The sequence below is a fragment of the Podarcis pityusensis genome (assembly GCF_964106645.2).
Source record: "Podarcis pityusensis genome assembly, chromosome: 12".
Lineage (NCBI taxonomy): Eukaryota > Metazoa > Chordata > Lepidosauria > Squamata > Lacertidae > Podarcis > Podarcis pityusensis.
Window position 1 is genome coordinate 6746683 of NC_138037.1, and position 12463 is coordinate 6759145.

Below are 12463 nucleotides of genomic sequence, written 5' to 3' on the forward strand. Positions count from 1 at the left end.
TCTAACAGCCAAGAACACCATCGTCCAGGGCTTAGAGAACGTTGATGCGATGGAAGGGGGTGAAGCCCTGTTTGAGTGCTACCTTTCGAAACCTGAGTGCTACAATTATAACTGGCTGATTGACGATGAGCCAGCCAAAACCTCTGAAAACATAGAGATGGTTTATTTTGAAAATGGTCTCCGGCACCTCCTTCTCCTGAAGAACCTCACGCCCCATGACAGCTGCCAAGTGACTTTCCAGACGGGTGACGTGGCTTCGTCTGCATTCCTAACTGTAAAAGGTAGTATCATACTATTGCACCATAACCACAAGCCTACTGACCCAGATAACATATCATTGTTCCTTCCATTCTCTGTCATTCTCTGTCCTTTTTCTAAAAGTTACTAGACTCAGAGTAATGAACGAATGAGATGTATGCAACTGGGCCCCATCTGGTAGTACCTTTTCAGTATGGGAGCTACTATAGGACCAATCTTCCCTGTGCTGTGCAAGTAACGTTGGAGCCCTGGGTAGGGATATAAGAAGGCATCTTTTTGCATCCTTCCCTGTATTAGTCTCATGCGGCTCTGTCTTAGTTCTGCTGCAGTTCACCTTCTGCCAAAAACTTGCTGTCTGCTGTGATAAAATGACATACATTATATCATCATTATGTTCTTTTCTTTTTCTTTTTAAATTTGTTTTTATTGAAAGATTTCCATGGATAACAGAGGTGCGTATAACGTAGGTCTCTGTTTTCCGTTCATAGAGTCCTTTCTACAGGTCAATTACATTCAGTGTGAGACGCTACTGTCATAGGGATTTTGAGGGTGTGGGGAGAGAGACGGGAGGTAATGATATTTCATTCTTCTGCATAGTGTACATGCAGAGTTTTGTGTGAGTGTCTGGCAGATAAGTTTGTTTGTTTGTTTGTGTTGGTGGCACAAGAGGTTGGAGAACCCAGAGCACGGTTGGTTGCAGTGAGTTTTGGTTGTGCGTATGAGGAGGACGGGGTTGTTGGGTCAAATTAGCCCATTTTTTTTTATGTTGTCGGGGTGGGTGGGTTCATTTCAATCTAAAGAAAACACAATTCAAATGGGGCATAATCAATTGTGTATCATGTTGTTGTTTAGTCGTTTAGTCGTGTCCGACTCTTCGTGACCCCATGGGCCAGAGCATGCCAGGCACTCCTGTCCTTCACTGCCTCCCACAGTTTGGTCAAACTCATGCTGGTAGCTTCGAGAACACTGTCCTACCATCTTGTCCTCTGTCGTCCCCTTCTCCTTGTGCCCTCCATCCTTCCCAACCTCAGGGTCTTTTCCAGGGAGTCTTCTCTTCTCCTGAGGTGGCCAAAGTATTGGAGCCTCAGCTTCAGGATCTGTCCTTCCAGTGAGCACACAGGGCTGATTTCCTTCAGAATGGATAGGTTTGATCTTCTTGCAGTCCATGGGACTCTCAAGAGTCTCATCCGGCACCATAATTCAAATAATTGTGTATCATACACACACTGAAAGCACTAGCACCAACACTGAGTATCAGTTGCATTCTGTGGATTGATTTCCCGCTTCCCATTTTCTCTGGAATGTAGGAGCATCTTGTAGAACGAATCCCAGTTCTTCACACCGATGCCACTCATCCTGGAAACTGGTGTGGGAAGAAGCAATGTTCTGGGCTCCAGCCACATAACCCTGTTTCCATGAGCTAGAGTGTGGGAGCAGGAGCTGAGACAAAGTGTGCTGAGCCAAGAGCTGAGCAAGTGATCTGGAAACTAAGAAACTCAAAAGGGCAGGGCTGGGAAATCTGTGGACCTCCAAGATGTCGCTGGACAGCAAACCCCATCATCCCTGATGACAATCACCATGATAGTTGGGCTGCTGGGAATTGAAGTCACCAACATCTGAAGGTCACAGTTTTCCTACCCCTGCGGTGCACTTAACTCACAACTTTCCCTTCCTTGCTTTGAAGGCATCACTTATGCATTTCGTCATAATTTCAGGATGGCGTCTGGAATTCTTGGAGCCAATCACTGACACTACAGTTACTGCTGGGGACCAGGCGACCTTTACCTGTGTTTTAAGTGAAGCAGTTCCAGTCAATGAAATCGCTTGGTATATTAACGATGTGGATATCCAAGCAGATGAAAACTGGAGGATCCAAGCAGAAGGAAATAGCTACAAACTCATACTGAAGAAAGCTCAACTGCATCACTCTGGAGAGGTGACCTTTGCTGCAAGGGATGCCATTGCGACAGCTAAGTTATCTGTCATAGGTAGGTTGGGAAAATCCAAGTTCCTGATGCTTCTAGCTCTGATTTAGCATCATTAAGCTTTATTGTGGGGCCTGACAATAGTGCCACTTTTTCTATGCTTGGTGGAATGTCACATCAATGAGATTTTTAATCTTGTTGTCCTGAGTGTAACTTTCTGCATGATAAGTACTGCTGTAAATTCAGAACGTTCGCTGTTCAGATCATCCACCAAAGCACCACAGTGGCTCACGCGTTATATCGCTTTTCAAAAGATTTGTTCCAATTCCAACAAATCTGTTTGAAAAATCGATTGTGCCTTGGTTTGCTGACATCCTAACAAAGCCAGAATTATATTTAGTAGAATAATGATGTTGATTAAAAAAAAAACACCACTTCTGGTGCTATTTTCTCTGGAGCATCATTAGACTTAACACGATGCCACAGTTTGATCTGAAAAGTTCTCAAGCACTTGTGGCTATGGAGGACTTGGTTTGCTGCCCCATGTTTGTGGTAAGATGCAGAGCATTTCCGAGATTCCCTGCTGAGCTGCAACCCCTGTAGAATGATGTTTTTCTGACTTAAGCCATGTTTTGGCATTGTCTTGGATGTAGCTGTGACAATGTACCTATCATAAGAAGGGCTGGTGCTGCTTATGGCCAGGTCTGAGGCTCTCTTTGGTCTGACCTGCCTCCCACTCAGCACTGGGTAGGGGTACCAACTCGGAAAAAAATGTGGGGGGAGGCAGGTAAATCCCGCCTTGCATAATCAATCATGAGATGTGGTGCGCACGCACCATTTGAATGGCAATGCGCATCAACTTGGGGCAGTGGTTGGTCCCATCAAATACTTTATTGGGTGTGTGTGAAGGGACCTCAGCCCCTAGTAGTTGGCTCTTACGGCCCCGGGACTGGTCTTGGATGTGTTGCCATACATATAAGATGCAGCACTATTTTTATACATGCCTGGAACTCTGTTGTGCCTTCAGCCCTCCCTGACCCTCCTGAGGAACCGGAGATCATAAGTAAGACCAGCCACTCGGTCACCTTGTCCTGGTTCAAGCCGCTCAACAACGGGGGTGCTGACCTCATAGGCTACCGTGTCGAAATGAAAAGCCCAGGCAGTGACTGGCAGCCATGCGGCACCGGAGTTATCCCAAGCACAGAGTTTGTAGTGGACAATCTCACAGCAGGCAAGACGTACAGATTCCGCATTTCAGCTGTCAGCAAAGCGGGTGCTGGGAAGCCAGTGCATTTGCCTCAAAGCGTGCAGCTAGGTGAGAATTAGAGGACCCCTCTGCTGTCCTGAGAGTAGCTCTACAGCTCAGCATCTTGCATGGCATGTGAGCTTTGCCCCGCAGTAAGAAGGATCTGTTTACAGTGGTACCTCAGGTTACATATGCTTCAGGTTACATACGCTTCAGGTTACAGACTCCGCTAACCCAGAAATAGTGCTTCAGGTTAAGAACTTTGCTTCAGGATGAGGACAGAAATCAGGCTCCGGCGGTGCGGCAGCAGCAGGAGGCCCCATTAGCTAAAGTGGTGCTTCAGGTTAAGAACAGATTCAGGTTAAGAACATACCTCCAGAATGAATTAAGTACTTAACCCGAGGTACCACTGTACTTTTCAGCAATTTGTAGGCAAGCTCCACGCTCAGGTTTTGCATTATGTAAATGTCGTGGGCAAGCCAGGCATTGATGCATCAACTGAATTAGATTTGAAGGATGAGCCCTCTGCTCCCCACTCTACCATTTTCTGGCTATAGCTTGTTACAGTCAACTTCAGGTGTCAAACGTAACCTATTCCGGAAGCCCATTCAGCTCCCAAAACGTTTGACAACCAAGGCACGGCATCTGATTGGTTGCAGGAGCTTCCTGCACTCAAGCAGAAGCTGCGTCAGATGTTCGGCTTCTGAAAAATGTTCCAAAACCGGAGCATTTACTTCTGGGTTTTCAACATTCAGGAGCTGAATCGTTCGAAAACTGAGCTGTTTGAGAGCCGAGGTTTGACTGTACTCCTGAAAATTCATGGTGGGGGGAAACACACACACACACACACACACACACACACACACACACAAACACAAACACACAATGTCTCAGGTTCTATGTTCATGCGCAATTTGAACTCATATCCGTATTGTGGCCTATATTGCCTCCCCATGCTTATTATTGTCTCATCTCCACAAAGCCGCATGTGTGTTTTCCCTAACCAAAGCTACATCTTGGCAGCAGTGTGCTAAAAGACTAACACACCACTGTGAAGTCAAAGCCTGATCCTTCACAACTGAGTGGGGCTGTGACACTGTCTTCATATAACCAATTTCTGCAACATCTATTTATCTCTCCTAATGAAGACTTCAAAGATAAAGCTGGTGATATGTTTTCATGGCTTTCATGGCTACTTCTTCTTTTTATTGGGTTTTATAAACAAGGATCATAAGGATGATGAATGATACAAATAAATAGACCAAGTCTTCTCATGTCAAGTCAAGGAGATAAGCACGTAACTATACAACCTTTAGAAGACATCTGAAAGCAGCCCTGTATAGGGAAGTTTTTAATGTTTAATGTTTTATGATGCTTTTATATATGTTGGAGGCTGCCCAGAGGTGGCTGGAGCAATCCAGTCAAATGGGCAGGGTACAAATAATAAAGGGATGCGGGTGGCACTGTGGGTTAAACCACAGAGCCTAGGACTTGCCAATCAGAAGGTCGACGGTTCGAATCCCCACGACGGGGTGAGCTCCCGTTGCTCAGTCCCAGCTCCTGCCAACCTAGCAGTTCAAAAGCACGTCAAAGTGCAAGTAGATAAATAGGTACCACTCCGGCGGGAAGGTAAACGCCGTTTCCATGCGCTGCTCTGGTTCGCCAGAAGCGGCTTATTCATGCTGGCCACATGACCCGGAAGCTGTATTCCGGCTCCCTCAGCCAATAAAGTGAGATGAGCACTGCAACCCCAGAGTCGGCCATGACTGGACCTAATGGTCAGGGGTCCCTTTACCTTTACCTTTACAAATAATAAAAATATTATTATTATTAGTAGTAGTAGTAGTAATAGTAGTAGTAGTATATCACAAAAATAGAGCAATAAATTTGCAGTAATATCTGCAACATATGGTTCATTGTTTGTGGTCATTGTACAAGTTCTTGAATGGGCTTAAACAAAAACAATAACAAAGGGAAAACAGGATGGAGCAGTTTTAACAGATAACATTCAACATTGCATAGCCAAATGCCTAATCAGAAGCCCTTGTGGTGTGCTCAGATTAAGTATAAGTAATAGCCATTTCCCCCCTTATGTTACCAATGAAGCAATATAAGATGTTGGTATGTTGGTGGATATGGGATGTTGAAGTCCATGGCTGCTTCTAAAACCCTACGGAAGTCAAGATTTCTGTAGGTTCCGTATGGCACACTTGTGAAACCACTGCCATCATCACAGCTACTGCACATTCTTCTGCAAAGTTTGCATTTTAGTCCCTCTTTGATATAAACTTCTATGGGGTCAGAGTTGAAGGGTGCAGACATGAGAGATTATTACAATTGAAAGACTCTGTTATATTCCAGTCCCACACTAAGAAACTGCATTCGTGGTCCATGTAAAACCTAGTTCTGGAAACAAGGGAACATTCAGACATTTGTCCCACTTTTTTTTTTTTGCTGGTTATCCCTTCTTCTTTGTCGCTTTGCTTGTTGAAGCACAAAAGGAGAATTGTATGACGTAAGCCCATTGGTCTCGATGTCTCCCATTCCAGAGCCGGCTGCAGTGACTGCAATCACTCAACCTTTGGCCGATAAGTCTGCCGTGGAAGGGGAGAAGACTCGTTTGGAGTGCGAATTGTCCAAAGAAACCAAAGAGGTTGTTTGGCTCAAAGAAGGAAAACCAATCCAACCTGGCGGGAAGTACGAACTCATCTCAGAGGGCAAAAAACAGACCCTCATCATTCATGGCTTCAAAGCTGAAGATCAAGGATCATACACTTGCATGGCCTCTGCTGACGTCAAAACATCTGCCAAACTTTCTGTTGAAGGTACATTTGCACCATCATTTTCACTGCTTTAGTAACCACCCCAGCCTAAAAGTGGTATTGGAATTTATTCTGAAAACCATTTCAGTGTTCAGGGTTTTTGTTGTTGTTGTTGTTTAGTCGTTTAGTCGTGTCCGACTCTTCGTGACCCCATGGACCAGAGCACGCCAGGCACTCCTGTCTTCCACTGCCTCCCGCAGTTGGGTCAGACTCATGTTTGTAGCTTCGAGAACACTGTCCAACCATCTCGTCCTCTGTCGTCCCCTTCTCCTTGTGCCCTCCATCTTTCCCAACATCAGGGTCTTTTCCAGGGAGTCTTCTCTTCTCCTGAGGTGGCCAAAGTATTGGAGCTTCAGCTTTAGGATCTGTCCTTCCAGTGAGCACTCAGGGCTGTTTTCCTTCAGAATGGAGAGGTTTGATTTTCTTGCAGTCCATGGGACTCTCAAGAGTCTCCTCCAGCACCATAATTCAAAAGCATCAATTCTTCGGCGATCAGCCTTCTTTATGGTCCAGCTCTCACTTCCATACATCACTACTGGGAAAACCATGTTTGTTTAAGGTAAAGGTACCCCTGCCCGTACGGGCCAGTCGTGTCCGACTCTGGGGTTGTGCGCCCATCTCACTTAAGAGGCCGGGGGCCAGCGCTGTCCGGAGACATTTCCGGGTCACGTGGCCAGCGTGACAAGCTGCATCTGGCGAGCCAGCGCAGCACACGGAAACGCCGTTTACCTTCCCGCTAATAAGCGGTCCCTATTTATCTACTTGCACCCAGGGGTGCTTTCGAACTGCTAGGTTGGCAGGCGCTGGGACCGAACAACGGGAGCGCACCCCGCTGCGGGGATTCGAACCACCGACCTGACGATCGGCAAGTCCTAGGCGCTAAGGTTTTACCCACAGTGCCACCCATCTTCCATGCTATTGTTTCTCTACAATAGTTCCATGTTATTGTTTCTCTTTGCTGACTTGGTTTCATCCAGGTGTTACGGACAATACCTCCCATCTCCCAACACAGCTTCCTACTGTGCTGCGTGATGTCAGATGTACTCCAAAATATTTGGAGGGCACCAGATTTGCAAAGACTGCTCTATCATAATGCTGTGTTAGCCTCTCAGATGTTACGTTGTGAATACAGTGGTACCTCGGGTTACATACGCTTCAGGTTACAGACTCCGCTAACCCAGAAATAGTACCTCGGGTTAAGAACTTTGCTTCAGGATGAGAACAGAAATCGTGCTCCGGCGGCGCGGCGGCAGCAGGAGGCCCCATTAGCTAAAGTGGTGCTTCAGGTTAAGAACAGTTTCAGGTTAAGAACGGACCTCCGGAATGAATTAAGTACTTAACCCGAGGTACCACTGTATGTCACTGAACACAAGGGAGGGCAATGGAGAGCAAAGGCAGCATAAACTTATTGGGTGAAGATTTTCTCAAAGAGTGCTGAAAAATAACTGTAAAAGGGGGCATGTTTTGACACTATAGAAAATGTTCACAAATACTGAGTAGTTTCAGCTCAGCATAAAACCCCACCCCTTATATAAAGTTGTGTCAATGCGCATAGCTGTGGGGGAAAGTGAGGGTGCACTTGCCTAAGCAGTTGCCGTGTTCTCTGCAACACCCCAGTGCCAACGCTGCTTCTGAAATTTATTTTATTTTCATTTATTGAAAGTGTTTCTAAACCGCACATCATCTAACACCAGAGCAGTTATATCTATGTATAAATATACGGACATAATAAAATGTTCACAAATCATACTAAGGTGTGTGTCTGGCACATAATTGCATTATCCATGCTAGGGATGGAAGGATCTGTCAAAACAGAAAGTTTCTTAATTTCTCATTTTTCAAGTGACAGCTCTCCACATTTTACAGTCATTTGCATTTTTTCCGGGGGGGGGGTGGGGAAATCCTCTTGAAAATTCATCAGCATTTTAAGGTGAATTTCTCCTAATAAACACATTTTTATATGCAGTTTTGACTAATGTGCGCACCTTTTGTAAGCAATTTCTCCTAATATATGCATTTTGGTAAACATTGTTTGGTTGGCGAAATGCTTAGGGAAAGTGCAAATTTCAAAGGATAGCCGTGGCTCAGTCCACATATCGTTTCAGAAAATGTGAATGCGATTCTGCTTCAAATGAGGCCTGAATCAAATTTCTTCCCCCATTCATGGTAATTTGATTCTTTGCTTTTTTTATTCATTTGCAGTAAGCGATAGCAATAGAAAGAACAATTGGTTTTGCTGAACTTATGGGCATGCATTGTCTCCCAAAATGTAATTTTTTGGAACTACTCCATCAACCTTCTAAGATGTTTAAATGCTATATAATATGACATTATATAGCTCTCAAAGACACAGGATTGTATCTTGATGTTAATCTGGTCATCCTGCTGCTCCTTGGTGTAACCATGAAACTGTACTATTCTGTTTCTCTTAGTGTCAACTGTGTCCATGTTAAAAGAGGCCACTGAGAAAACCCTCAAGCCTGACGAGCTTGGGGAGATAGCAGATGACCAGATGCAACCCAGTTTACCACCTGAAGCTGCTCAGGAGGGTGACCTCCACCTCCTATGGGAGGCTCTTGCCAAAAAGCGCAGGATGAGTCGGGAGCCAACTCTGGATTCGATCAGCGAATTGCCAGAAGAGGATGACAAACGTCAGAAACAGAGGAAGGAAGAAGCAGAGATCATTCAGTACTACTCAGAGGAATACTCTACTTGTGATGAGTCGGCTAAAGCAGGAGAAGCAGACTTCTCTGTCACCAGTTCAGATGACGAGTCAAGGGCCGGGACTCCTTCCCTTATTAACTACCTCAAAAAGGCGAGCACGACCAGCGTTAGTGGTAAAGTCCAGACTGTCTCTGCAGGGAAAGTCTCTAAGCAGTGGGAGAAAGCAGGTCCTGAGCCAGCTTCTCTTGCTAAGCCTGTTGAACCAGAAGCTGTAGAAGGAGATCTGGATGACCCTTCCTTGTCTCATGCAGCTGTGAAGATCCAGGCTGCTTTCAAAGGGTACAAAGTGCGGAAAGAGATCAAGCAGCAAGAATGCCCCGTGTTTGCCGAGACCTTCAAGGACTTCTTTGGAGAACCAGGAAGCACCCTCCACCTTGAGTGTGTAGCTCAAAGCAAAACCGACATGAAGGTCCGCTGGCTGAAAGATGGCGTTGAAGTTTTGGACGGGCGCCATTGCCACATAGACAATTACAGCGACGGGACCTGCTCCTTGATCATCACTGGCCTCGAAATGAATGACGTCGGCAAGTACACCTGCGAGGTATCCAATAAGTTTGGCAAGGCCTCCCACAGCGCCAAGGTGACGGTGGGTGTCCCACCTCAAGCGCCCGTACGGAAACACAAGGCTGCCAAAAAGATCCCCGAGAGTGAGGAGAGCTCTTCTGGCAGCGAGTTGGACGACGCCTTCCGCAAAGCAGGGAGGAGGCTTCACAAGCTGTTCAAGTCAAAAATATCCACAGAGATTTCGGACGTGGACGAGGAACTCTTTGTTAGTGCTGATGAGGGAGAGATAGAGGTGGTGGACCACCAGACCTACCGTGAAGATGAGAGGTACATCTACATCAAGTTTGAAGTTATGGCTGAGGCAAAGACGGCTGCTAGCCGGTTTAGAGAAATGTTTGCTGCTATGGGTATTGCTGTTGAGATTGACATCCTAGATCAAGGCTCCAAGAAGATAGAGCTGCGTATTGGGAAAGCCACACCTCCTGCCCCAGGGCAACTGAGAACCCTGGTGAAAAGACCACCGCCTCCTTTGCTTACATCTGACACTGGTAAGTGACGCATGCAGGGCAGGTGGGGCCCAATTGACCAGCTTTTTAAAATCCTAGTTCAGATGCAGATTGCGTGGCAAGTCCCCCTCCCCCCTTGGGAAATAAAGACACAGGACACGGTATTTAAGGTTAATGGGCGGAAAAGGCCACAACTTTATTGATTGCAGGAATTGAGTGGTATTGGCTTAGGCATTGGTCCTATCAACTAACCGGCTTCAGCCCGATTGCATGAAGGCTGGTAAGGGTTAACCATCAGTGGGGGGAGTCCTGCTGGTGTACATCAACTAGGAACTCCCCCGGGGTCACCACTTGGGGGCGTGCCTTAGGCCCACACCTCCATAGGCTTCGGACAGGGCAACACCCCCCGGAATCCTTTACCGGACTACCCTTCAATATATGGGGGAGGTGATAGCGCTTCCTTCCCCCCTCATTTGCATAAAAATACCCCTACCAATGCCTAACCGCCAATGCTGAGAAGTTGTGACGATTTGCTACGAGGTAGGCGAAAAACCACATGGCTGTGCCAATTTGCCAAGTGGAAAAAAAATCCTACCAGGCCCTTTGATGGCGACCATAGCAAGGTCAGAGCAGGGACTAAGGGCAGGTGGGGTGGGAAACTGGGTCAGCTGGAACGGTGAAGAGAGGGCAGTCCTCGGGCACGCAGGCCCTAAATAGCCCGGGTCATGCCTCCCTGTCCAGCCAATTGGCTGGACAGGGAGATGACGCACCCGAGGATTTCCTCATTCTCGCGGGGGCTGTGAGTCAGCCCCCGCATGTGTGGGGAGGGCATGGGCCCGCAACCCCACCTCCTCTCCAGTTTGGAAATGGCTTTCCCCAATCACCTGAAATCTCAGGGTGGTAGTCAACAAAGTTATACTCAGAGTAGACCCACTGAAATTATGTTAGGCCGATTAATTCCAATAGACCTACTCTGAGTACTATTTAGTCGAATACCACCCATAGTATCAAAGATGTGTAAATCCTGACATAATCAGGTACCACCTGAAATGGTGGTTTGAAGATGACTGAGATCAGAATTGTTTAATTCATTTACAGCTTGGTAATGTTTGCATTCTGCTCTTCCTCAAAGGAGCTCAGAGCAACGTGCATTAAGTTCTCATTTGATTTCCCAAACTTGCTTAGCTACAGGGCTTGGAAATACATAAACCCATGGGCTCTGTTTTGCTTTTATTAAAATTTATAATAATAAACCTCTCTCCCAAGTATCGAACCCAAAGGATACTTCTGAAAATGCACTATATGCTCCACACCTTGGAGAAACTGAGTGCAACAGTGTTGTCTCCCCACCTGTGATTCCCATCATCTGGTATGCACTGGTATGCTGCCTCCGATAGTCCCTATGGATCTTCCATGATTTTCCCCCCTAATCCTCTTTTACATCCACCCAAGTTGGTGGCTATCATCATATCACCTTTTTGAAGTAGGTTAGGTTGGAAGTTGCCCGTCTTTAACCCCAGAACCTTTCCCAAAAATTAGAAGTCTAGTTACAGCAGAAGTGCTTATCTTGTCACACATGTACCTGGGATTACAAGAAGATTGCAGTTTGAATTTAGCATGGCACCAAAACCAAAAAAGGCACCATGTATAGAGCGAGGCGTGGAGGGAGCTACAGATACTTTAAAGGTAAAGGTAAAGGGACCCCTGACCATTAGGTCCAGCCTTGGCTGACTCTGGGGTTGCAGCGCTCATCTCGCTTTATTGGCCAAGGGAGCCGGCGTACAGCTTCCGGGTCATGTGGCTAGCATGACTAAGCCACTTCTGGTGAACCAGAGCAGTGCACGGAAATGCCGTTTACCTTCCCACCGGAGTGGTACCTATTTATCTACTTGCACTCTGACGTGCTTTCGAACTGTTAGGTTGGCAGGAGCTGGGACAGAGCAACGGGAGCTCACCCCGTTGCGGGGATTCGAACCACCGACCTTTTGATCAACAAGTCCTAGGCTCTGTGGTTTAACCCACAGTGTCCCTACAGATACTTGGCACATAAATATGTAGATTTCTGTTTTAGTAATTATCCTCAAAACAATTCCAGCTCCCATCTTCATAACTGAACTTCAAAACCAAGAGGTACAGGATGGATATCCAGTCAGTTTTGACTGTGTTGTTATCGGCAAGCCAACCCCCACCGTCCGGTGGTTCAAGGATGGGAGGGTTATTGAAGAGGACGATCACTACATGATCAACGAGGACCAGGAAGGCTGCCACCAGCTGATCATTACTGCTGTGGTCCCTCTTGACATGGGCGTCTACCGCTGTCTGGCTGAAAACAGCATGGGCGTTTCTTCAACTAAAGCTGAGCTGAGAGTGGACTGTGAGTATTACCCAGAGACACAGAAATACTCAAGTTCAATAATGATGACCTGGAATAATAATAATAATAATAATAATAATAATAATAATAAAAATTTTATTTGT

The 12463-nt window shown here is 46.4% G+C and overlaps 2 protein-coding genes across 24 annotated transcripts in view; one reads left to right on the top strand and one right to left on the bottom strand.

Annotated features, from left to right (window-relative positions):
• Positions 1–12463, bottom strand: part of LOC308459086 (7-alpha-hydroxycholest-4-en-3-one 12-alpha-hydroxylase-like) — a 393862-nt gene that overhangs the window by 223182 nt on the left and 158217 nt on the right. The gene's annotated exons all lie outside the window — the stretch shown is intronic.
• OBSCN (obscurin, cytoskeletal calmodulin and titin-interacting RhoGEF) overlaps positions 1–12463 on the top strand; it is a 264501-nt gene that overhangs the window by 143442 nt on the left and 108596 nt on the right. For 22 of the 23 annotated variants that reach the window (XM_080973891.1, XM_080973892.1, XM_080973908.1 and 19 more), the window contains 6 exons: positions 9–281; positions 1974–2246; positions 3211–3498; positions 5979–6254; positions 8684–10027; positions 12081–12359. In XM_080973891.1, the coding sequence (XP_080830017.1) occupies positions 9–281; positions 1974–2246; positions 3211–3498; positions 5979–6254; positions 8684–10027; positions 12081–12359 (2733 nt within the window). The remainder of the gene's footprint in view (positions 1–8; positions 282–1973; positions 2247–3210; positions 3499–5978; positions 6255–8683; positions 10028–12080; positions 12360–12463) is intronic. The other variant, XM_080973911.1, reaches the window with a different exon arrangement.